General features: G+C 43.3%; 1 protein-coding gene across 3 annotated transcripts in view; it reads left to right on the plus strand.

Moving 5' to 3' along the window:
* The window catches only part of UBOX5 (U-box domain containing 5), a 664864-nt gene that overhangs the window by 330329 nt on the left and 306905 nt on the right, over nt 1-27630 (plus strand). For all 3 annotated transcript variants that reach the window (XM_044064098.1, XM_044064101.1, XM_044064099.1), the window contains exon 2: nt 5942-6036. In XM_044064098.1, the coding sequence (XP_043920033.1) occupies nt 5983-6036 (54 nt within the window). In that variant the 5' untranslated portion in view covers nt 5942-5982. The remainder of the gene's footprint in view (nt 1-5941; nt 6037-27630) is intronic.

The following is a 27630-nucleotide window of genomic DNA, read 5'->3' on the forward strand; positions in this document are numbered from 1 at the left end:
CCCAAGGAAAGGAAGAGCTTCTTCATCATTTGGAATATGTGATAGCATTGCTAAGATGCCTGGGGTATTCTGTGAACGAAATAAAGTCCAGTCTAGTACCCTCTCAGGACATGTGCTTTCTGGGTGTGAGACTGAATACAGCATCCCAGATGGCCTTTCTAACCCCGGACAAACAAGAGTCTATCCCTTTACTTCCGTCAACTATCTCATCAGTCCGTGCTGACTGCAAGGACAGTCCTTCAAGCATTAGGGTTCATGGCATCTTGTATTCTGGTGCTTCCCAATGCCAAACTGCATATGAGGAAGCTACAATGGTATCTCAAAAATGTATGGACACAGCACTGCCAGGATCTGGACACTGTCATTCAAATAATACCTTGCATTCAAAAGGAATTTTTATGGTGGGCTCAGGATTGTCACCTAAACAAGGGACTCTCTGTGACCCGGCCAGAGGCGAGTCAGATTTTAACGACAGATGCCTCAGACAAAGCTTGGGGAGCTCATCTACATGGAAAGTGGATACAAAACAAGTGGCCTGCCAGACTACAACATCTACATATCAACATGAAGGAGATGTTAGCAGTCCAGTTTGCATTAATAGCTTTCAAGGAATTACTTCTTCCAGGGCAGGTGTTGATTCTAACAGACAACACTACTGTCATGTGGTACATCAACAAGCAAGGGGGAACGCATTCTTATCCGCTATGCAGGCAAGCAATGATTTTGTGGGAGACTGCTCTCAGTTTACAGCTCAATCTTCAGGCAAGGTTTCTGCCAGGAGCACAGAACTCCTTAGCAGATGTGTTGAGCAGACAATTATGGATCCCCACGAGTGGAAATTGGATCCTCAAGTATTTCAGAAATTGACAGTGTCATGGGGAACTCCAGACATAGATCTGTTCGCTTCTCCACTAAACCATCAGCTGCCAAAGTTTTGCACGAAAAGGTTTCATCCCACAGCTTGGAAAGTGGATGCTCTTTCTTTCAATTGGAGCAATCTTCATGTGTATGCCTTTCCTCCTCTGCCTCTCCTCCCAAAGGTACTTCTGAAGGTCAGACAGGACAAGCCAAGGATGATTTTAATAGCTCCAGATTGGCCTCGACAGCACTGGTACCCATTACTGAGAAGTCTGGTACGGAAGCCTCCATGGCCTTTGCCTTCAATTCCACACCTGTTGTCACAGGAGGACAGCCATTTGCTGAATGTCAAACTTCACTCTCTGCACCTGACAGCCTGGCATATTCTGTTTTGAACCATAGAGGGTCTCAACTTCCGCAACAAGTTTTGAATGTGATTTTGGAAGCTAGAAGGCCTAGTACAAGGAAAGTGTACGCAGACAAATGGAAGAGATTTTTGTTTTGGAGTGCAGCAAAAGATTTTGATGTTTCTGAGCCTAATTTGAGTGTGGCTCTTCAATATCTTACTGAGTTACTAGACAAGGGTTTGTCTTTCTCTTCTATTAAGGTTCATGCTGCAGCAATTTCGGCTCACTATGATTGTGTCCCACCATTGTTTTCTCATACTTTATACAAGCAATTTCTTAGAGGGGCAAAGAATATAAGACCCCCACGAAGAGCTCCTACTCCTGCTTGGGATCTCAATTTTGTGTTGGAGAAACTCACTGTACAACCTTTTGAGCCTGCAGCTACTTCTGAGTTGAAATATTTGTCATGGAAGACTGCTTTTTTGTTGGCAATTACCTCTGCAAGAAGGGTTTCTGAATTGCAGGCCCTTATGGCAGTTGAGCCTTTCTTGATTTTCCATAAGGATAGGGTATCATTACGTACTAATCCTTCCTTTATGCCTAAGGTGGTTTCTAGTGTGGCTTTAAACCAAGCTATTCATTTGCCTACTTTTTATGCAAATCCCCAAAATAAAGGGGAAAAGATTTTGCACACTTTAGATGTACACAGGCAGTTGCGTTATTATTTGGACAGAACTAAAGGGTTCAGGCAGTCTCAGCAGTTGTTTGTTTCTTTTGCTTTGAGTTCTCAGGGCAAGCCTGTGTCTAAACAAACTATTTCTAAGTGGATTGGGTTTTGCATTGCTTTCTGTTATTCCCATCATGGCAAGGAGGTTCCAGCTGGGATTAGGCCTCATTCCACTAGGGCTACTGCCACTTAAACAGCTTTTTTGAGGGGAGTGGCAACCTAGGATATTTTGGAGGCAGCTACTTGGAGTTCAGTGCATACTTTTTCTAGGCATTATCACCTGCCACTTTACTCTAAATCCAGGGCTGGTTTTGCCACTGCTGTTTTGCAGGGCATGTTGGCAGCTCCTGCTTCCTTGTAGTTAGCCATCCTCCCTTACCTCTGCTTTGGGATTCTACCCAAGTGTAAGGACTGCAGCAATGTGAGATGAAGAACATAGTACAGTTTTGTACCTACCATAAATGTAGATGTTCAAAGATCCACATTGCTGCAGTCCAATTTACCCTCCCTCCTTCCCCTCTGTAGTTAGAGGTGGTTGTGTGGGTTGGGTTGTACATATTGTGTATATTGTATATTTTGTACATATAGTTAGTGCAAGGGTGGTTGGTTGGGTGTTTGCTGTCTTTTGGTTTTGACCTTTATTTTTAGGGTCTTCTGACATCTGGGGCAAGAAAAGACTGAGGATATGACGTCGGTCATGCGCATTTGTACCCTGACGTCCTGATGTCAGTCAAATGCGCCTTGACCGACGTCAGCCTTATACTTTGATATTCGGGCCGACCGAGGACAGCGGACTACCCAAGTGTAAGGACTGCAGCAATGTGGATCTTCGAACATCTACATTTATGGTAGGTACAAAACTGTACTTTTTTTTTACAAACGTTCTTGGAATATTGCGTTTCTTGATGGCCATCGCTATGGAAAGCCATGATATCATTCACAACAATTGGTTTGCCTTTTAGCGGTAACTCGTGTGTTTACTGAAAAGTGTTTTCAGAAGTACTTTTAAACCAGTCCCCTTTTTTCTCAGTTTTTCTAGGGCAGAATCCATAAAAGAGGTAAGCCATTATAAATTAGATGCGCACAGGGTCATGTTTTACGTACAGGGGATGCAGAAGTTCAGGAGGAAAGAGCAGTTCTTTTTCTTGGACAACTTGCACTTGAATTGCTTTCTGCAGTATCTGAATATCAGGTTGCAGAAAGTCTATTGGAAAATGTGGATTTGAGTAGTCCATTCCACTTTGGGCATGCCTGTATCCCAGTATGCTTCAGTGTAACCATTTATACTGGGCTTTCTTGGTCTTTGGTTCATACCTTCAAAGCATTGCTGCTTGAATAATGAGTTCGAGTCCAGTCTGTTTTGGCTTTCCCCTACTTTGACTCTGGGAGGTTTTCATTGCTTGAGAATTGCTGAGGTCCTCAAGTGATATATAACTAATATGAATTCAGTGGTTATATAATATAAACAAAAACACAATAATATCCTTCTAATCTTGAAAGCTGAATTTCAAATGTGATTTTCAAGGGCATGCTTTTGCTTGGGGGGGGAGGTACTACTCCTTACACCTCCTTCAGACTTGGAATATACTGTAACTTTCAAAATCACTTACTTTCAGAATAAAGTTTAAAATGGCATCAGAAACCGTATTTGAGGTTCAGTGCTCAAGGTACATCTGAGGAAGGTTTTGTACTGCAAGATTATACAGTGGATCTGTTTTCAGCATGTCAGTTAAATTGCAAGGATGCTTTCTGCATTGGATACATATTAATTTCCCACTTGTACTGTTTGGTTGTCTAGGTAGTCTTTCTGTTCTGCTGCAAGTGGACAAAAGAAATCTGGTTTCTTAATTTTTTTCTAACTTAGTTTTGTGTTCACTTAGTGGATTGGAGTAGTTGGGTTGAGGTGTGTAATATGATGGCTGTGTGTGCCCTTCTAGCCCAGGATATGACATCATTATGTGTTTTGGATGGAGGCCTTCTTGTATACTTCCCAGGTGTGAGAATGAGGGAGAATTTGATTTGCCAAGCTGAGATTTGACTGACTTTTTACTGTTTTCATTCACTTTGGTGCAGGAGCGGCCTTAGGTCAACTGGTGCCCTAGGCAAAAGGGCTCCACGGTGCCCCCCATCCTGGTCTGCCTACACCAAATAAATACTGGAAAAATGCCTCTGCTAGAACAGCGCCCTAGGCGGCTGCCTAGTTAGCCTATGCCTAAAGCCGGCTATGCTTTGGTGCACAGGTCTAAACCAATCTTACTAAATGTCCTGCATAAATTGTGCCTGTGTCTGGACAGTTTCAGGTCAGGATGCATTTCTTTAAGCAACACTACTAAGAGTGTTGTTTCTCCGGATATAGTTGTTGACTAAAGGTCTAGTGTTATGTATTTGCTTGTTGTGAAAAACATCCACATTGTGATGTGATACTTCGTTCCAGTCATAGTAGCTTTGGGAGGAACCAACATCTTATTAAAAAAAGGAATTTATTAGAAGTAAGCTATGCATTGTAGAGGGCGGCTGCAGTGGTGCAGCGGTTAGTGCTGCCGCCTCACAGCAGGAGGTTCTCTGGTTCGATCCTCGGCTCGGGTGCTTTCTGTGTGGAGTCTGCATGTCCTCCCTCTGGTCGCGTGGTTTTCCTCCGGGGGCTCCGGTTTCCTCCCACATCCCAAAGACATGCTGTAGGTGGATTGAACACTCCAAATTGGCCTTAGGTTTGAGTGCGTGTGTGCCTTCTGCGGAAGGTTGGGCGCTGGGCTGGCAGTTCGACACCATAAAACTCCACTGCCAGTCATAAGCGGACAGGTGATCCGCTGTGGCGACCCCCAACTGGGAAAAGCCGAAAAAAGAAGAAGCTTTGCATTGTAGACTGACATGCTTTAGATCAGCAGTGGAAGTGACAGAGTATTTACCTAAACAGATTGCCATCTGCATTTTATTTTTATGCCAATAGCACGCTGAGAGCCTATTAACTGAAGTCATTAATGGGTGTGTTACAGTAAAAGATGTGTGAGCTTCACATAGGTATCTGTAACTTAAATCTGATCAACCTTGCAAAGTTCTCGCCGCAGTAACTGATAGGAGGCATACTTATACTTTGTTGAGGCATCTAGTGTGAGCAGCTTTTGTGTTTCTATTTTTTTCATAGTTTGTTAAAACTATGTGCATTTGTATTGTGTGCAGTAAATAACACTGTGTACTGCCATTTTCCCCACTGCAGTGTGACCATGAAGTTGATATTGGGGTGCAGGGAGGTTTGCCCACCTGCAAAAAAAAATATTTTTGTATGCATGTTCTATTTCATGATGCTGAAAAATCAATGGTGTGCGACTCGTTGTATAATGAGTCTATGGAACATTGGGAAAACTTTTTAGGATTTATGCTGTAATCTGGTAGAACCATTCTGAGCGTAAAACTTTCCTAGTCTGCAAATTCCAGCTGTTGGCCCATAATGCGCCATCCTCCTTTTCCATTTAAATTAGGTAAGATTTTGTACAGTGTTTTCGTGGTGTTGGTAGACACTTCTTTCGCAACTGTATCAAATGTAACATGCTTACCTGTGTACACTTAGCAATATTTGGGTTTAATTTCCATAAGATGCTTTCCATTTTCTGAATTATATCATTGCTCTTATCTGTTGTACACCCACTTCATTCTAGTCGTGCATTCTGACGGTCATTAAATATGTAGTTGTGCTTTATCGTAAATGAAATTATCCCAGCTTTTGCACCACAGCATGTGATGCTTAGCCTTAGAAGGTGTTTTGCGAATCCATATTATTTTGTTTCATTTTAGCTTCATCGAACCATTTCTCATAAAAATGCGAGGGGGATCATAAAAACTCACCATGGTGAATGTGTGGACAGTACCTCATTTCTACATGTCCTAATGTACTTTCCCATAGTTGAGACATACTGCATTATGTGTAGCAATACAAAATGCTGAGAAAGTCTTGTTGGCAAGAAAAACATTTTAGTTTCTTATTTTGTATTTTACCATTTTTCTTGCCCCACAGGATGCTCATCACATGCAGCCACCTTCTGCTGAACCAAGAACATGGTAATTAACCTCTGCCTTCCACAGTTCAGACCCAGAATTCACTGTAATAAGGTAATGGGATAGCATTTCAATAGTTTGCACTGAAATATCTCTGTAGTGTATAAGTAGTCTGAAATTATGTAGTGAATTTTTGCATAGTAAAAGGATAGAGTTTTGAATAACACAGTTTTTTTCTGGCAGACTTGCTAGCAGCTATTTCATTTTATTTCTAAATATTTAGCCAAGTCAGTATAATTTTCTTTTGAAAGTTAACAAAATTATGCATACTCAGGGAGCTGCATTTTGCTGATTGTATGAAGGCTACCAGCCCAGCTAGCTAGAATTTTGTAAATAATTCTGTTATAAATATTAATATGATCCATAGGCTTGTCTACAAATGTGAGTAACCTGTGTGTTATGTGCTGAGCTTCAAAAATGTAACCACAGTGCACCCTGCTGGAAAAGACCAGAAATTTATATGGACTATATTCATGTGCAAATGTATGTTTTCATAGTAGAATTTGGTACATACAGAATTGACTTACAAACTCTGAGAAGTGTTTTACGATTGTTTACCACAGCTAGAAGACAGAATGTCTACAGCTAGAGTTTCTTTCTGTTGTCTTAAGACGGAAATAATTAATAGGCTTACAAGGTAAAATATTAATTGTTTTACGACTTCCAGTTTCAGGCAAGCTTCTAAGAGGTAAGTGTCAGCTTCTAAGAGAAGGTATTTTTCATAGAGACGTGTCAAATTCTGTTTTTATCTGTTTAGCCTGGGAACTAGAGACAAGTGTCAAATAGTGATGCCATCTAGCCATCTGGCTAACCTAGCAGTATATTAATTTAAGAACTATCTCAGAGAAAAAGTGTGGGCATTTTGTATTTGTCTCTGGACCTAGAAACATTCACCCAGCACTTTTGCCTGTGTGTTGCTCTGTAAGTAAGACTTAGATTACAGTGTTAGAGAGAGATAGGAATTTAGTAAGATTAGTTTAGATGTTTTCGTATTTATGAGACTGTCCTGCAATGTTGTTTTATTTACTGTGATTCTAAACTCTGTTGTCACTGTATTGAGTATTGTCTTGTTCTGTTATTATTTATTATTAAATATATTTAAATATTTTAATTGTGGCTGGTTTGTTAGAGATATTTAAGCTCTTAGAGTACTTGCATATGTAATTGGTAACACTGTACATGCCATTCTTGAATAGCCTTAGTCTTGGACACACCTACTATTTGGATTATTGTAACATTACACAGTAAGATTGGGCACCCTTTGGGAAGAGCTTTTATAGTAGCTGGTAAGTAGTGGTTGTTGACAGTGATAACTACCTTATAATCTGGGGCAGAAGGGGGCATAGCTAGTAAACCTGTGCCAGCCGTCCCCAGGAGTGTCTGTGTGTTTGTATATAAATCAGATGTCAGTGTGTGTGTGTGTCAGCTACTTGGGCAGGGGCACGAAGCGCTGGTTGGACAGAGAGGGCGCTGGAGGCTTTTGCTTGACCACTCAGCTGAGATCTTAACCCTATAGCTATACCAGTGGGGAATCTTATTGGGGATCTAGAGAGAGAGAGAGAGAGAAAACAGCCCCAGACTGGCTGTGATCTCTGTGTGCTCTTAAGGGAAATTGTACTGTACTGTGTGTGTACTTGTCATCCTCCCAATGTGCACGTCCCTCACTGGTGTTAGTGGTGAGCACTGAGGCTCCTTGATTACTTGGCCAGTGCAGGGGTGTCAGTCTCCACTGGTTTACTTTTTTTTTAATATACATTTTGTTCTGTCATAACTAAGATTATAATTCATAACATCAGTGGGATGTAAGAATAATCGCCCTCAGCTCCCCTCCCTTAGGTAGCTGAACAGAAGATAAATGAATGGGAGTGTTCTGTTATTGCTAGATTGCCCATCCTGTGGGGAGGGTGGCGGTCTAGGCTTTCTGCAGTAGCAAGATCAAGAGCTCTGTGGGTTGCATGCTACAAGTGGTACACTGACCGGTGAGGAAGTTTTATTTTGAGCTGAAGTGTACACGCACCTCCAGAAGGTAGTAATTGCAGAGTTCACAAGGCTGTTGCAGGAAGGGAGGGAGTTAGGACACACTACCTGGCAGCAGTATGACTCCACACCAGTCCTCAGTTTCCTCGTTGGCTCCAGATGTGGGTCAGATTGAGCCTGCCAAAGGCTATGGCAGACCTGGTGAATGAAGATACAAACTGGTGGCAGTTTGCAACCAGCTATGGGGAGAGGGAGCAAAAAAATTAAAAGAATGCATAACAGCTTCCATTGTGTGCTTTACTTATTTTAACTCAAAATCAGAGGAGCAGCTGGCTCAACCAGCACCCTGTGCTGGTCCCACGACCTAGTGCCCCCAGCTCTTCAAGTGAAGAACAATACAAGGACTTCTAAAACTTGCAGGATGGTTTCTGCAGACATGAATGCCCAAATGTGGCCACCCCAGATCTTCAAGAAGTAGTGAAAAGCAAAAAAAATGAAAGTGCGTTCCTTCTATTGGTATGCCAGCCAGGTGGTCAGTTGCATGACATGTCCCCCTCCCTCCTGCCACAGCCATTCAGGTCCCATTTATCTGCCTGCCCCTGACTCTCCTTCCTCACAGTTTAGTGGGAAAAAATTTAAACTGTCGCAGACTGCTTGCTACAATTTTACCCTACCTGCACAGAGCGCTACAGTGCTCAGGTTTTAGTTAATTTTTTTTTTTTTTTTTTTTTTTTTTTTTTTTTAATTTTCTTTTATACTTTAGCAAACAGTTGCTACAGTGTATAGCCTGCCTGCATCATGGAGTGCTACAGTGCTCAAGATTTTAATTGTGAAAAATATTTTTTTCTTTCACTTTTAAAGGGTTGCAAACTGCTTGCCACAATGTAGCAAACAGTTGCCCTCCCCCAGTCGTGCCCCCTAACACTTTGTGGCTAGGACTCTCCCCACTTTAGTTAATCTGCTAGTACTCAAGAAAGGTATAAAAGAAACGTTTTAATGGGGAATTAATGATCTTATTTTGTGCCAGGATGATGAATGTGTGGAAATGGACCTTAACTACTGACCACTGTTTGCTTCAAGTCCATATCTCAGGGTAGCCCAATTTTGTGGCAGTCAAACAGAGCAGATGACTGCTTATACCTCAGTTGTGGTCCCTCTAGTCTTCAGTGACAAGGAGGCTTTTTTGCATGCAGAAGAAGGCTCTTTGCTGCTTGTTTGCACATGGCTGAGCAAACTCCTTCCCATCATCAGAGCCCCCTGGGGAATGCTTTAGCCCACAGCTGGCTAGATGCACTCCTTTCTCCCAATTTCATCTGAAGACAAAAAATGTGTCCATGGGGTGAAACTTGTGAAAGTAAAGGTCATTGTTGTGGCACCTTACTGACCCTGGCAGGTCTGTTTTCCTCTTCTGTCAAACATCCTAATGCCTGCAGCTGTAGTCTTACAGGTTATGGAGGATTGATGATCTCCTACCGATTTACTGTTATGGTAACTACTTAACTTCTGTTTGCAGTATGGTCAAGTGGCAATGTTTATGGAGATAATAGTTGACCGCAAGAATTACAGAACATTACGTATACACCAATCCTGTCTTAAATTTTTGGCTGTAACAGAGGAGTGGTTGTAGGACTAAGTAGACGTTTTGAAAGGAAGAGATGAGATGTTCGAGAATAAGGCCTAAAAAGGGAGCTGATTTTATATACCTTTGAGCCAAATTCATGGTTGAAGCACAGAGTTTTACATATCACTTTTGCCATCTGATGGAGAAAATTATCCCAGCAAGTTTTATGACAATTGTTGAAAAATGTTTTAATTACATATTAAACAATATTACATTTGCTTTAAATTTCAGAGAAAGAATAGATTAATATAATGGTTTAACTTTTTCTTCAGTTTGTAAAGCTTATTTACAATTCTTTCTCTGCAAGAAAATAAGTTGTATTTAAATGACGTGTTTGAAAACACGCATGCACTGAACTTATTGCACCAAAGGTACCAGTATGATTCTTGGGATAGTCCAAGTGGGTGTAAATGAGCTGAGATATGCTTCACTTGACTATATGAAATGAGACATTTTGGATCTGTGTGTGTGTGCATCATAGACAGGTACGTGCCTTGCATTGAACAGCATTCTACCTTCACCAAGGATGATGCCATAGTATGAACAGAAAATGATTGATTTTAATAACTGGCTTAGTTTCTGCTGTTATTCTAGGGGAGTCCAGTATCTATCAGCATGTTAGGACATGGATAACAGGCCATGTTGCTTTGCCAAGGATGGGCCTGCACCTGCCCCCCCCCTCCCCTCTCAGCCTTCAGGATATTGGCTAAAACGTTATCCACTTCCTTAGAGTCTTTTTTAGGCAGTGTCAAAATAATGCAAGGTGCCAAGTATTTGCAAAAAAAAAAAAAAACTCAAAACAACCTTAAGGTGTTACTGCTCAATGCTCGGAGCCTAAACAAGAAAATCCACACCCTACAAGCTTTCCACATTCTGGAGAATGTGGACATCTGTGCTGTTACTGAGACTCTGTTTTACATAATACATAAAGCCACGAAAAGTACTCCTGCAATGCAAGGCTGAAGTGCCCTCCATATGTCTGGCCAGCAGCAGTACAGACAGGCTAAAGGTGGAGGTGTCTCTTTCTACATTAGTAACAAATACAACTCCTACTCGGTTAAACAGAATGATGGCCTGGAGTTCATCCACATGCAAGACTCCATAGACAAGGTTCCTTGCCATGCCCTGGCCAGCTATGGGTCACAATCAGTGACCCAAGAAGTCACAACCCTTACTTATCCAAACAAATACCTTATTCTTCTGAGACGTTAACTATCCCTCTGTAGACTGGGAAACGTGCACTTCCTGTAACTCACAGACACAACTTTTCTTGGATTTAATCAACACAAAAGTTCTGAACCAGATAGCATGCACTCCAACCAGAGAATCAAACATAGTCCTCACCAACATGGGAGAGCATTGTACCCTCCCCCTTGTCATGTCCTCATTGGTGAGGCAGGACCATAAAGCTGTTTTCATTGAAATAAAAATCGACCTGGAAAACCCAATTAAACCTGTAACAGGAACTATTCTAAAGCAAACTACATCCTATTCATCAGTAGTTTGTTAAAATTCACAGCTCTGCCATGCCACGAGAGCACTACTACCTATGCAGAATTGTTCACAGAATCCTTGTACAAACATGTAAATGGCTGCATTGAGGCTGCCATACCTACCGGAAGCAAGTCAAAATCTAACACCAAAAGTAAATCCTACTGGTGATCTTAACAGAGTGTATAATATAAGAAAAAATCTTTGCCAAAATCAGAAAGAGCAACTCTCATAAAGATGAGCTCTCTCATTCAACTAAACAAGAAACTGAGAGGTCTAATAAAGTCCAACAAGGTCAGTTACAAGGTCAGGATAGCCTCCCAATCTTAGGACAATCACAAGTCCTTCTTCAGCTATGTCAAAAACCTTAATGGTAGCACTCAGCAGTGTGCAGAACTGGTCATAAATGGTACAACCTTCACTGACCATGGTAACATATTGAATTTACAGGCTGATTAAGTTTAGCTTTAACTTCAACTTCCACTGCCTCCTGCAAAATCCATATTAGCATATCCCCCAACTATCTACAGGGAACCGGTATTAGCGGTGCTCACTAAAGCCAAAAACACTGTTTCAGTGGGCCCTGACAGTATCCCAGTTGTCTCCTAAAACATGACCTAGGAGGTTTGAGCAGTCCTCAACTACAACCTCAAAGCATGTTATGTGCCAGGTGAATGGAGGACCACAGAAATCATACATTTTCATAATGGTGGGCATTAATTAGTTAATTAATTTACTATAGACATGTTTTTCTAAATTTATAGATAGAGATATATGTATATAGAGACAGAACTACACAACAAAATTGCATCAAAAAGACTCGCCAAAAACTGGGATTGCTCCATAGAAACAGAAAAATTCCCCATCAAAGACTCCAGACTCTCCTTTGCCTATGTATACCTTCTTCCCTGTCTACTTTATGCCTGCCAAATCTTAAGTCCTCACAAAAGTCTAAGCTTGAACTCACATATGACGAAGTCACTTGCTCACTGCAAACCAACCCTACAAACTCAAACCACTTTCTCTGTCTCAAATCCCGAAGCTGGCTTGAATTCCCCCACCAGCTCTTACTACCTCAACTGCTCCTCATTCACTGCATCCTTAGCAACCTACCTCCTGCCCCTGCCATCTCATCTTTCATCTCCTTATATACTCCTAATGACCAGTACCTTTCAGACATCTGTAAGCCTAAAAAAACAATTGGCCAAAATCTACATAGCTACTCTGTTGCCTAAGCTTGGAACAAACCATCTCTGTCAATCAGAACTATTTCAAATACTTACAACTTCAAAAAATCTTTAAAAGCAATGCTACTGAACTCATGGATCTGGGCCTGCTATCTCCTCATTACTGTTGTGTTTTAACCACTCACCCTTCCATTCCCTTACCACCCCTAGTACTTTAAGCATATCACAGTTTATTATTCAGATATCCTTTCTATTCGATGTATGCAGTGCACTCCTTTTTTTTTCTGCCTTTGCACTGCACTTTACTCTTTTCTTTCGTATTTTCTTATTTCATTTTTAGTTATGACCGACCTTGTTCACCTGGTCAGCTTTGTACTATATTCTGAGGTTTGTAAGTGATCATAGCTACCATCTTTTATTTCTGCTATTTTTTACTGCACAGCCTGCTAATTTATTTACTGATGTGAAGTTGTTCTATCTCTCCGTTCATTCTTTACTGATAGGTTTGGAGCCAATCCCTTGGCTCCGATATGGCCAATTGCAAAGCTCGAGGTCTTCAAATAGCTCGAGGTCAAGTCCATATCCCATGATGCACCCGTGAATTACCTCAGATCTTGTTTGCCGCTGCAACAGATCGGAGGTTCTGACATTAGCTCGGGCCAGATGAGCAAAATTTTTCTTTTAAACCTTTTCTAAAAGTTTTCTGATAGATAGTATAGTACTTAACATTGTTTGTAAAACTCTTTTATAGCTTGAGTGTGTTTTCCCTTCCCATTTATAATATATATTTCTAGTTGGCCTCTTTTAGGCCTAGTTAGTTGTAATTCTTCTAGGTGTTGGTCTGTCTAGCCTTCGAGTTTTACATAAGGCTTGTACAATAAACCTTGTGGTATAGATAAGGTTATTTAGTGACATTTGTCTGTTTTCTTAGCTGTATTTTCTGAGATTGTGTTTGGTATATCTTGCCTTCTTAGGCTTAGTAGTGTTCGTATTAAATAAGGTTATTCTTTATTAGCAGATATCTGTTTTTGTTGCATAGTCTGCTTGTGTGTTATCACTTCCTCTGTGTGTGACTGTGTTTAGCCTGCTTTTATTAAGGCTTGCCTGTATTGCTGTTGAGAAAATTTGCTGGTGTAGTTTTTTGCGTGTAAACATTAAATATTTTTTTGTATCTACTACGGCTGATCAAGATAAACATCCCAAATCTGGGTTCAAAAAGTGCCCAAAGTGTAGCCAGAAAGTGTCAGTCACAGACAGCTACGTCAACTGTGTTTATTGTCTAGGGCCTCTGCATTTGCAAGACAATTGTGCCATTTGTCATTCCTCCTCCTCTAGGGTCCTGCAGGAAAGGAAGAGGAAACTAATCGATAGAGGCTTGTTGAAGCCTTCTTTTCAGGAAGCTTTGAGCGACCAAGATGGTTCCAGTCTGTCTTCAATGTCTTCCAAGACTTCAGACTAAAAAAAAATCGAAGAAGTCATAGACTTCGGCTCCACTGCCTTAGGATCAGACAATCTTTTCCTTTTGGAGCCGGTCTCCAGTCTTGGAACCGGTCTCTGAAGCTCCGAAGAGTCCTATTCTCCATTCGTTACCACCTTCAGTACGATCGTCTCGATCTTCTATCAGCCTGTCGGATCTGGACTTAGATTGTGTGGTACAGAAGCTGCTGTCACCGGCATTAGCCAAAATATCGGTTTCGACCAAAATGGGTTCAGAGCTGAAGACCATTGCATCAACTATTACTATTCCTCTATTCCTCCTCCGAGCCATGCTGGTCCTTCGGAGCCGGGGGAGACGGACCTGATGTTAGTGGAATCCTCGGAACCGTGGTCTGCTCCAGTGTCTTCGGCTCCATGTACTCGACATCTTCGGTGCCTATCGAGGACTCTAGGAGCCAACACTCTCTGGTTGGGTCCGAGGAGGACATTCAGATTGACTTGTCGGTTCTGACTTTGCCTCTCAGGGCTTCGGCTCGGATGAGCTTGGCTCCTACCTCTGGCTCGGAGCCCACTGTCATGGTGCCAGGGGGGTTGATGGCTTCCTTGGATCCGTCGTGCTTTCGATGCCACGAGGAGAGTTATGTCTCCCTGGACATCCTCTACCTCCGGTCTCCCCTCCTCCTCCCCAAAAGTGCCTGTGTCTGCTTCTGCATCACACATTCTTACCCAGCGTAGGGACCCAGAGCCTCAGGAAGCCCCAATGGGTGGTCCCTGCTCTTCCGAGACCTCACCAGAGGCCCCCGCTGTAGACTCCCCACAGGAGTCTCTCACATAGGATACTGGCTTAGATGAGTCAGAAGGGTCTCCACGATCCTCCTCTGAGGATATCTCATTCGCTAAGCTACTTGAGATCCATAGGCAGAGGGGTGACTGGCAGCCCAAAGACCCTACTCAGGATGAGTCAGTTCTGAAGGCTTTCGGGTCTCAGCCCTCCACCTCTTGGGTGACTTTGCCTTTCGATGAGTTGATGCAGCTGGTCTCACAAAGAGTGTGGGAGTCTCCGGATACTATGGAGCCTGTCCCTTGGAGACCTAATAAGTTTATTTCTGCCCCTCTGGACAAAATATATTTAACTAAAGGTGTTCGGTTAGTACCATGGTGGTGGCAGCAGCCACCAAGAAGGAAATGTCTGAGTCTTCCTCATCTATCCAGCCTCCTAATAGGGACTCTAGGATTATGGATAGACATAGGAAGCACGTGTTCAGTTCAGCGACCTTTGCTCTCCGTTCGCTGAACTATTTAACCCATTTCACTAGATTACAAAGAGATCTCCTTAAGGAGTTGGGAGATACTCTTCAGGGTACAGTGGCTGTAGGAGTCTCCGACAAAGTTGCTGCTGAGCTTGCTACCCTTAATTCTATTGTCAACTCATCCATACATCTCATATCCTATGCAGCTGATGGAATGATTAGGGCAGCAGGTACAGGAATATCTCTTAGGAGATATTCCTGGATGCGCTTGTGTTCCTTCGTGGAGCCCTTCAAGTCATCCTTCATGAACACTCTCTGTGATGGCTCTCCCCTTTTCTGGCCTAAAGTGAAGGAAACCTTAACCAGATGTGAACAGGATGGAAAGACTCTGTCTGCCGTCGGGGTCCATTTTTCCACCCCTACCTGACCCTATCCCAAAGGTCAACGGGGAGGAAAAATGTGGTTCCAAAAAGCCCAAGGAGGCTGTCAGGACACACGTAGTGAACCCCCCCTCCTGGGGCAGAGGGAGGGGGTAGTAATGGAAGGCGCCACCCTCGTGACAGAGGGGGTCCGCAACACCAGGTTGACAAAGATCCCTTCTCTGGGAAGCCCTATCAGCTCTCCTGAGAGGAGGCCTGACAGTCCTGCTCTGGAGGCAGTCGGGGGTCGCTTGTCTTTGTACCCAGATGCCTGGCTCAAAATAGCAAAAGGCAGCTGGGGACAAAGTATCATTTCTAGAGGATATTTCATTCCTTTTGCCACACCCCCTCCAATCGTAAGAAAAATCCTGGACCTTCCACCTAGTTACAGGGAACAAGCAACTATAGAGGTCCAAATGTAGCTAACAAAGAGAGTCATCCAACCAGTCCCAGCAGACCAAACAGGGTCCAGAACTTACTCAAGATGCTTTTTGGTTACAAAGAAGACTGGGGACTGGAGACCCGTATTGGAACTCAGCAGACTGAACCAATACATAAAGAAAAAGAAGTTTCGGATAGTCACACTTCAGTCTATACTTGCCTTTTTAGGGAAAGACAATTGGATGTGCTCGGTAGATCTCAAGGATGTGTACTACCACATAAAAATGGCCAGACCGTCAAGGAATCACCTGCGCTTCCAGCTGGGAGCCAAGCACTACCAATTTCGAGTCCTGCCCTTTTGGTCTCACTACAGCCTCCAGAGTGTTCACCAAATGCATGGCAGTGGTCACGGCTCACCTGAGGCATCTAGGATTTCAGGTGTTTCCGTACCTAGACTATTGGCTCCTTACCACCATCACCAGGCATCAACTCATTCAGGCCAGGGAGGCCACTCTGTCACTCTGCAATCATCTTGGCATTACAATCAACTCAGAAAAATCTGCCTTGTCACCATCGCAGCATATCGTTTTTATTGGGGCAGAGTTAGACACCACCACCACCACTCTAAGACTTCCATTGGAAAGAGTCATTGTAATTCATCAACATGTCAGCATCCTGTTATCAAAACACAAAGCACCAACATCAGAAGTTCTGAAAGTATTAGGCATGATGGCAGCAGCAATTTTACCCATACCACTTGCTCAGATGCACATGTGGGTTCTTCAGTGGCTGTTGTTCACTTAAATGGTCTTACAGGAGCTACCCATGGATCACAATATACTGATCACAAATTCTTGAAAGAAGGACCTGCAGTGGTGGTTGACCTCACTCCATGTCACGATAGGACGCCCATTTGTGCTACCCCCTCCAGCAGCCACTGTGACCATGGACGCTTCCCTGATGGGGGGGGGGGGCATTTTCAGGGAAAGACCGCCCAAGGCACATGGACCAACCAAGAAACACATCTGCATATCAGTGTCCTAGAGATGAGAACAGTACTTTTAGCGTTGCATTACTTCCAGGACTCTCTTCCTCTGGGCACGATTGTGATTCAGGCGGACATGTCAGTGGTCTGGTATTTGAATAAACAAGGAGGAACTAGGTCTTTTACCCCCTTTGTCGAGAGGCTCTCAAGAGTTTGGCAGTGGGCTGTTTCCACCCAGTGCTTTCTGTTGGTAATGCACATCCCGGGGAGATCCAACATGGTAGCAGACAAACTGAGCAGGGCATTCTGGTTGCCCCACGAGTGGTCCATCAAAAAAGAAGTTGCGGACAGGATTTTATGCAGATGGGGCCAACCCTGCTGCAGCCTTTTTGCCAGTCACATGAACACAAAATGCAGAAGCTACTTTGCCCCGAGTCCCCCTCCGGGGGAAGCCCCAAGGGACGCACTCGTACACGATTGGCCTCCAGATCTCCTCTGTGCATTTCTACCAGTCCCATTGATATCCAAATTTCTACAGAAAGCAAAATCCCTGGGAAGGGCCATCATAATTATAGTCCCTCACTGGCTTCGTCAGATTTGGTTCCCCTTCCTTCGACTTCATCTGGTGGAGGATCCTTGGATCCTGGACCCAGTTCCAGACCTTATGACACATTCGTCAGGGGATCTTCATCCTTCTTTGCAGTCCCTGAAGCTAACAGCTTGGCTGCTCCAGTTCCCATCATAGCCAGGTACCATCAACTTTCCAACGAGATAAAACAGATCCTTTTGTCCTCTCACAAATCTTATACCAGAAAGCTTTATCTGAGCAAATGGAAGAAATTCTCTATATGGGCCTCTAAAAATAATATTGATCCTTAACCAAGCTCTTAAAGCTTCCATATTAGAATTCTTGACTATGATTTTCAATAAAGGAGCTGCAGCAGTAACAGTTCGGGTTCAATTGGCTGCTATCTCATCTTGGATTTGAAGGTTTTGAATATTATGTCTCACAAGTTATCCAAAGCATTTCTTAGAGACTTTTCATATTAGGCCGCCTGTGAAATCTCCCTATTCCCCATGGAATCTAAATTTTATGCTCTCACACATAATTCTTCCGCCATTTGAACCAGCTTCATCTTGTGATCTCAAATTTTTGTCCTGGAAGGCCATTTTTCTGGTAGCTATCACTTCTGCTCGCAGAGTGTCAGAGCTTCAGGCTTTATCCATCAAGCCTCCCTATTTGATATTTCATGCTGACAGTTTCACTTAGAACAAATCCCTCATTCTTGTCCAAAGTTTGCACTGAAACCAAATCTCAACCAAGTTATTGATTTGCCAGTTTTTTTCCCCAATCATTCTAACAATTTAGAGTATATGCTGCACAAACTTCATGTTCACAGACAGCTCAGATTTTATTTGGATAAAACAAAAGATTTTAGGAAATCAGACCAGCTTTTTGTCTCATTCTCAGACTCCAGAAAAGGGAGACCAGTGACTAAAACAACACTGTCTAAATGGTTATCTGATTGTATCACTTTTGCCTATTCAGCTGCAAATATGCCTTTACAACACAAGATTAAAGCTCACTCAACCAGAGCAGTTTTTACATCATCTGCATTTTCTGCCAGACTTCCCATTGACATCATCTGTGCAGCCAGCCACTTGGTCAAAACCTCATACCTTTATCACTCATTACAAAGTTGACAAGGCCTCCAGGGACAGGGCTTCCTTTGGAACCACGGTCCTGAGAAATGTACTCCCGTGAGCCACCCGAGGTTGATGGTACTTCCACCCGAGGTTGATGGTGCTTGGGACGCTACCTATCAGTAAAGAATGAGTGGCGAAATAGAACAACTTCACATAAAGAAGTTAAGTACTTACCATAACGTTCTATGCGAGTTGTTCATTTCACCTTCATTCTTACGTCCCTCCCTCCTTCCCCCTCCTGGGCTAATAGATGACCGAGATGCTGGATCCATCCTGGTTACTCAAACCTTCTCTTCCTTTTCTCTAGGAATATAACGATGGCATATGGTATTAGTATACGCAGCAAACAAGATCTGAGGTAATTCACAGGTGCATCATCGGAGAGGGACTTGGCCTCGAGCTATTTGAAGATCTCGAGCTTTGCAATTGGCCATATCAGAGCCGAGTGATCGGCTCCAAACCCATCAGTAAAGAATGAAGGTGAGATGAACAACACTCACATGGAATGTTATGGTAAGTACATAACTTCTTTTTTTTTTGTTGTATTTGAGGTTATACCGTACCTACAGTTAACACTGAGTTATTGGCTTATATGTGTAGCTTTTTTGTACAAACTGTTATTCTTGGCTTAGTAAATGTTTCTGTATGGAGCTTTTCTCTCCAGGTATCTGCTGAAAATACATATCCATTTAACAAATGTCAAAATAAATAAAATTTTAAACTAAATATTCATTTCAGATCCAGTGCAACTTTTGGCTCAGCCATCTTTAGAAGTATCCTGCTGTGATGCCAGTCAGGAATATCTGTAGCTGGAAACTATTCCCAGCTGTCGAGATGAAAAAAAGCTATATAATTGTAGATCTTTGTCTCTCTTCTTCCATTTTGGCATCCCACCCTCCTTCCCTTTTCTGGATTGTCACTAAGCCTTTGCTTAGTTTTCTGGGGGACCATAATGGACCAAGCCAGAGGCCTGTTTGGGATTCTGGTTTCCTTTTGCAGATCCCTTTCCAAGGCATTTCTGTCTCTGTAGGTCCGACTCGGTATGAAGCAGTACTGTTAGAGCAGGGAATTATGGGAGAGCAGCCTGAGCACTGTAGAAGCTCTGAAGTTTTTGCCAGCTTGGATTTGCTTCTAGGCAGTTAATTAAACTATTGGGGAGCAACAAGCATCTGGCATTATGTTAAGTACATAACTTTTGTTTTTATTTGATGTTTTCTGTTTATATGACTATAGCCAAATTTCCCTTCATCATGTTATTCTGTTCTGGCAGACTGACTTTAAATCTTTTATTTCTTAAGCTGCACATAAAGCTCCAATCTATGGCATAGAGAAATAATGCCCTAACTGTGCCACAGGTGGCCCAAGTTTGAGTACTGGCTTGGGTGCTTGTTATCTTGGCCTTTGCTGGGCTTGCCCATCTCTGGTGAGACTGTAGTTTGCCATAGGGGATGATGCCTAGTGAGAGTAAGCCAAGGGGAAATCTGCATAAAGAGGCACATTTTCATTTGAGAACAGTAGTCGGCTCAGAAGAGTTGCTGACAGAGAGAGGTGTTCCCAAAGGGAAAAGGTTAGGCTACCCCACCAGAGCCAACATGCTGGCTTGCCCCCACCATACATCTCTCTATGGGGAAAGGAAGGGCTGATAATGATTTTGGGGTGGGAATGAGTAGGCCAGAGGGTTGTTGCCTTGCCTAGGAATACCGGTCTCCTGTGTCCCGAACGAATCGGCTGATTGGATATAATTAGTAGGAGCCATAGAGAAAGGTTGTGGGGGATGAAGGAAAAAAATGGGCAAACAGTGCTAGTAAACTGACCTCAAAACCTCTTGTAGTGCTACATGGTTTACAGCTGATTCGTCATAAAACCTTTTTTAGAATATTAAAAATATTAAGAAATCTCTTTTATATTTTAGTAATCTCTTCATTTTATAATAGCAAATATTTAAAAACATTATTTTGATGTCCTGCGTTATCATTCTAGCAGTATTCTTTGCCAAAAGGATATCCTGCCGAGGATACCCATACATCTAGTCAGTGTACCAAAACCTTAGGCCCTTCCAAACACCATACATCTGACATATATGCCCTATATCCAAGGCATAGGGTACATAAGTGATGTACAAGTGCCTAATTCTCAGAACGTCTGTGCTACTAGTCCGAGTGCTACTCTTTGTATTTGGTCTGTAAGTTAATTGCATTGTCACACCTACAGAGCCTAAGGCAAATAAGTACCCCATTGGGGAATTTTCTTATATTTTTTTGTTGGCTAACTTATTTTACACGTCGTCCAAAAAGGGAAAATATGAGTGTGGCAGACAGATTCCCCATAAAGACAGATACAAACAGTGCCTTTTCAGCCTTGGTGCAGATCACAATCACACACAGTCCAAGGTTTGACAGGCTTTTGTACCCAGACTTTGCGCAGTTGTCTGTCTTCCCTTTTGGTGTATTTGGAAAATCAGCATCTGAAGTTGTTAGCTCTGGGAGCCATGTTTTCTGAATGTGCCCACTGGATATTCAGCTGCCTGTTAAGAAGTCATCTCAAAGATGTGTTTAGAAACTTCAGCTGTCCAGCCTTTACTGGATGTTTCTATACAGGCAGATGTAGAAGCTGAGGACCATTCATTTCTGACACCACCTCCCTTTGTCGCAACCCATTTGGATTCCATACAAGGTTGGCTATCTGCATATCCACTGAGGCTGAGCCTATGCCTACTGTGGACGAGAAGGGGGAGTCATGGCTGATTATCGCAGAGGGGGTTTACCCAAACACTTTTTAGGAAAGGAGTACCTGGTTCCCTAATTGAGGTTACCCAAGCTTTTGGGGGGGGGGGGTGAAGGTTACTCAAAAAAAATAAATAAATAAACATGGGATTCCTGTGGCTTAGAACCCCCATAAAGCGTGGCAGTTTTTCACTCTGGGTCTTTTTAAAACCCTTATGGCCTTGAACCCCCACCCCCACCAAGGTTTGTCAGTGCTTTCACCTGTTCCTTTTTCTTGTATTTCCTCTAAGAGACTTAGGGATGCTGACTCCTCTGATGAGAACGAAGATCTGGATTCTGGGGAAGAGTTCATAGCATCATTCCTGTCTTCCCTTGGGGTCAAAGAAAGATGACACACTGTCCCATGATTATCCTATTGGCGAGCTTTCCTTTGGAGACACCATTGTAAAAATGGAGCATTTTCAGTGGGAGAGTTCTGAAATGTCTGAGGTTCAGAAAAGATGCTATAACTTCTTACAGCTGGACTCCCCAAGCTTTATGTAGTATCTCCTGTGTTGAAAGCCCTCCTCGATACTTTTTCTTCTGCTTCCAAGATCCCGAGTCTCAGCACCTGGCTTCTAAGAAGCTTAATAGGTTTTACAAGGTGCCTGAGGTTACTGACCCTGCAGTGATTTATCTTTACTAACAAGCTGTCTAAGCTTATTTTGTCCTCCTAAACATTTCCCTTCTGATAAGGACAGTAGGGCTGTGGACAGGTACGGTAAGAAAGAGTATACCTCTGCTACCTTAGCTTTCAGGCCATTAATTACCAGACCCATATGACCAGGTATATTTTGGATCTTTTGCCTAAAATTGAGGGCGAGTTGGCTGACATGCCTGACTCTGAAGCTAAGACTTCTGCTATTTCCTTATTAGGTTCTGCTTCATATATTGTTCAACAAGACAGCTTATGATGCAGCAGATGCTTCTTCTCAAGCAGCTGCATCAGGGTCAGATGTCCATCCATTTCACTGTTGCAGCATTCCTTACAATAGGGGATCCCCCTGCCAAGTATGGCCCGACTTCCAGACAGTATACCAAAGCCTTTATGTTGCTAAGAGTACGTCGTATGTCACACACATGCTTCTCTCATACAGAGTAGGGCATAAAGGTGATGTCTGGATGTACCTTCCTCAGAATATCTTTACTGCCAGTCTTAACACAAATCTTCGATCTTCTGTCTGAACGCTGACTTCGTTTGCTAGTTCACCAAGGCGTTTTTCAGATACAAGCCCAGTTGGGGATGTTTGTGTTTCACTGTTGCAGTCATTACACTTGGGTTATCCTGCTGGCAGGCTACCTGCAGTTGGCCTGAATTCCAAAGTCCTGGTCCGGCATCGGTTGCTGTCGCCTCTTCCCTGACGTCAGTGCGCCAGGGGTATATAAGATGCAGCCAACGCCATTTTCTTCAGTCTTTGTTGCCTCGCGGCCCCCGAGGCAAAAGCAGTTCACAAGTGCCGGTCGGCCGACTCCTGAGATTTTCGAATTCGAATTTCAGATCCGAAGTCTTCATTAAAGCGAAGTACCCCGTTGGGGAAACTTTTTTCTTGCTCCAGACCGATGTCAGAAAAAGTTAACAATTGTATTTCTTGTGGGAAGCAAATACCTCATAAGGATTTTCATTCTTACTGTATTCCTTGCCTAGGCCCTGACCACGACGTTGCTTGTTTAAGCATCGGTACGATTTTGCCTTTTATTACTTTGGCCGCAGATTCAATTTTACAATGCCGGCGGAACAGCCAACGACTGGAGTCTATAAAAAACGCAAGGATAAAGACAAGGACAGGTATCCGAGGTCCAAAACAGACTATGAGGCTTCCTCTAAGCTAGTCGTCGGTTCACCGGTTCTCAGTGAGGCGCTTTCGCAGCCCCTGACATCCGCTACCTCAGAGCCACAGGCCGCTTCCGATTCTCACTTGGAGCCGACTGGGCCTCTGGAAACTCAAGGTATTGGATCCTCAGAAACTATCCCCTCAGATGGGTCCAGAGCCGCTGTGCAGGCATCGGCTTCTGAGGGTGTTTTCAGACCGACACAGTTCTATGTAAAGCCATCTTCAGCTTCAAAGCCAAAGACTAAAGCAGCTCTAAAGACAAAGAAACAAGTACAGCATTCTCCAGGACAGACTTCCATGCCTAAAAAACAGATGCTCAAAATGGCCGAAGACCTTATTACTTTGATCAGGGGTTCCCATCCCCCTCCTGATAAGAGGCCTAGGCAAGAGACAGAATATGAATCTTCAGATCAGGTTTCCATTTCCTCTGATTCCTCCTCTGATCAGGAATACTCTCTTCCTCCCTATGAGGATTCTGATGCTGAAGAATCTATTCCTTCAGCTTCTCCTCCTGAGGATTACTCTTTTGGGGAAACCCTGCATACTATGAGGGAGCACTTTCATTGGGAGAGCCAGGATTATTCGGAATCCAAGAAAAGGCTCAGATTTTCTTTTACTTCCTCAGCACAGGCCCCTTGCTATTCCTCCTGTTCTGGACATTGTAGATGTTTTTTCAGAGTCCGGCCTGTCTCCAGACTCTATACCCCCTGCACCTGTTAAGCCAGACAGGTACTACAGGGTTCCAGACTCTCATAAATTTCTATATAAAAACCCTGCTGCTGACCCAGAAACTATATCTCAGGGTCCCAAAGGGGTCAAGGCTTCCACTGAAAAAAACCCTGTTCCCTCTGATAGGGATTCTAGAGCACTGGACAGATGGGGGGAAAAAAGTTTACACTTCTGCTACCTTGGCTGTAAGGGCTTTAAATTGTCAGTTTCATGTGCTTAAATATCAACAATTCTTAATGTCACGGTTAAAACAGAAAATGTTGACAAATACTGAATATGCTGAAAACAAGGAAATGCAGGATTTATTGCATGCAGCTGAACATGTGGGAAAACATACTTTGCAATGTGGTTTTGATTCTTTGGAGGCCTCTTGTAGGGCCGCTGTAACGGGTTCTGTGATTAGCAGGCATGCTTGGTTAAAGGAACATAATCTGCCTGATCATGTTAAAGCAAAATTATTAGATGCTCCATTACAGCATGATACTTTGTTTGGTGTTAAGGCAGAAGAGGTGTTGAAGAAAATGGAGGATAAAGCAAAATCTATGCAGACAGTTAAGGATTTCTTACAGGTACAGCCACCCAGATTTAGCAGGAACTGGCCTTCAAAAAATTGGTCCTTTCCAGTGTCAGGCCACAAAGAGGCAGATACAGGTGCCCTAGAGGCAGATCCCAGCCCCAAGGCTCATACAGGCCTAAACAATGGGATGCTTCTACCTCCAAAAGCGGAGAAGACAAATCTCAACCTTATAGGAAACAGTCCCAATGACTTTCCTCTACCAGTACCAAGCAGTTATCTTTTGGACGCTTCCTTATGAGGAAAACTAGCACTTTTTTCACAAAACTGGCACATGATCACCCAGGACAAATGGGTCTTGAATATAGTGTCTCAGGGTTACAGGTTCCACTTTTACACCCTGCCAAAGGCAAAAGGCATGCCAGACCTGCCACACAATCAATGGGCAGAGGCACAAAAGCAAGTTTCTTCCCTCATGCACATGAGGGCCATTCAGCGAGTACCATTACAGGAGAAGGGGCAAGGATTTTACTTACTTCTTTTCTTGGTACCCAGAAAGGACAAAGCCTGGAGACCAATACTGGACCTGTCTATTCTAAACACTTTTCTGGACGTTCCAAAGTTCAAAATGTTGACTCTGCAGCAGCTTCTGCCCATGCTGGGCAAGAAGGATTGGCTTGTAACCTTGGACTTAAAAGAGGCATACCTGCACATCCCAATCAATCTTGCAGAAGATACCTCAGATTCATAGCTGGCTCAATGCACTACCAATTTTCTGCACTGCCCTTTGGCTTATCTACTGCGCCCAGGGTCTTCACAAAATGCCTGGCACCAGTAATTGCTTTTTGCAGACAAAGAGGAATTCAGATATATCCCTACTTGGACGACTGCCTTATTCAAGCAGAGAACAAGGACATTCTACTAAAGCATTTGGCGTTTGTAAAAAGATTGCTAATTTGCCTAGGGTACACAGTAAACGAAAAGAAATCAAAACTAGTACCCTCTCAAGAGATAATATTCTTGGGTGCAAGCTTAAATACAACTGCCCAGATGACCTATCTCATGCCAGACAAACAAAGGCAACTGACTTCTTTGAAATGTTGGCAACAAAAACCCAGTTATCTGCAAGAAAAATTCTGCAGGCTATGGTCTTCATGGCATCCAGCATTCTGTTAATTCCATATGCAAGACTGCATATGAGGAAACTTCAATGGTATCTAAAAAGTGTTTGGACTCAACATTGCCACATCCTGGAAACCATTAATTACCCTCATTCCCTGCCTGCAACAGGAGTTTCGACCTGCAACAGGAGTTTCGATGGTGGGCACAAGCCTGTCACCACAACAAGGGACAGCCTTTCACTTTACCCACTGCCAGGCAGACAATAACAACAGATGCATCAGATTATGCCTGGGGGGCCCACATGGCAGGAAAATGTATTCAGGGGACATGGCCCACAAGCCAAATGCATCTTTATCAATCTAAAAGAAATGCTGGCTGTCCAGAATGCCCTCACAGCTTTCAAGGATCTACTTCATCCAGGGCAACTGCTGATAAAGACAGACAATACTAGTCATGTGGTACATAGACAAGCAGGGAGGCACGCATTCCTACCCCCTCTGCAGACAAGCCATGATTTTGTGGAACACAGCATTGACTTATCAAGTACACCTGCAAGCACAATTACTGCCAGGAAAGACAAATACTCCGGCAGACGAACTAAGCAGAAACCTCATGGATCCTCACCAGTGGAAACTAGATCCACAAATCTTCAGCATAATAACAAGGAAATGGGGATGCCCAGACATAGATATATTTGCCTCCCCTCACAACTGCCAACTACAGATATTTTGTACAAGGACTTATCACAAGCTAGCATGGAAAGTGGATGCTCCATCATTCAGCTGGAAAAACCTTACAGTATATGCCTTTCCTCCCCAAGGTACTCCTCAAGGTCAGACAAAAGAAGCCAAAAATGATCCTGATTGCCCCAGACTGGCCAAGCCAGCACTGGTACCCAATCCTAAAGAGCTTGTCTCAAGGCCCTGCCTGGACATTACCTCAAATTCCTCATTTACTGACCCAACAAAGCAATCAGATACTGCACAGCCAACTCAGAACCCTAAATCTGGCTGCATGGCGAATAATGTAACCATTCAGGACACACCTCTCTCCAAAGCAGTTATGGATGTTATTCTGGAGGCCAGGAGGCCCAGCACCAAAAAAATCATATGCAGAAAAATGGAAGAGATTCTGTGCTTGGAACCAGGCACAAGGAATTAACATGCTTGTACCAAATATTCCTCAGATTTTGCAATACCTAACTGAGATGTTGGACAAAGGCCTATCCTTTTCATCGATCAAGATCCATGCCTCTGCCATTTCAGCTCATTACAGTACAGACCCACCTATTTTTTCACATCCATTACTAGGGCAGTACCTCAGAGGGGCCAAAAACATAAGTCCCCCAAGAAGAGCACCAATACCTGCATGGGACCTCAACTTTGTCTTGGAAAAGTTCACACTGCCTCCTTTTGAACCAGCCAATACAGCCGAGATAAAATTCTTATCATGGAAAACAGATCTGCTCCTAGCAATAACTTCAGCAAGAAGAGTCTCAGAGTTACAGGCATTAATGGCTGTTTAACCTTTCATCATTTTCCATCCGGACAGGGTTTCTCGAAGGACAAACCCAACATTTATACCTAAGGTAGTATCCAGTGTGGCTCTCAATCAAACCATTCATTTGCCTACATTTTATCCAAATCCCCAAAATAAAGGGGAGAGACTTCTGCATTCTTTAGACATACACAGACCGCTACGCTTCTACTTGGACAAAACTAAAGCTTTCAGAAAGACTGAGCAACTTTTAGTGGCATATGCTGCAGGATCACAAGGAAAGGCTATCTCAAAGCAGACTATTTCAAAATGGATAGGACACTGCATTTGTTTCTGCTATTCACAACATGGCAAATTAGTGCCTAAGGGCATTAGGCCACATTCGACCAGGGCAGCAGCCACATCAGCAGCCTTCCTCAGAGGAGTACCAACCAAGGATATTTTGGAGGCTGCTACTTGGACTTCAGTGCACACTTTTACAAAGCACTACCACTTACCTCTTTACTCTAAATCCAGAGCAGGCTTTGTCACTGCAGTTCTGCAGGGCCTCATAGCCACTCCTAATTCTATTTAGACCCAGCCGCCCAACCTCAGCTTTGGGATTCAACCCAAGTGTAATGACTGCAACAGTGAAACACGATGAACATAGTATAGTTGTGTACCTACCATAAATGTAGATGTTTAGAGTGTATTCACTGTTGCAGTCCAGCTTACCCACCCCCCATCCCCCTTTCTTT

The sequence above is a fragment of the Protopterus annectens genome, chromosome 2.part2 (assembly GCF_019279795.1).
Source record: "Protopterus annectens isolate FY-2018-M chromosome 2.part2, PAN1.0, whole genome shotgun sequence".
NCBI lineage: Eukaryota > Metazoa > Chordata > Ceratodontiformes > Protopteridae > Protopterus > Protopterus annectens.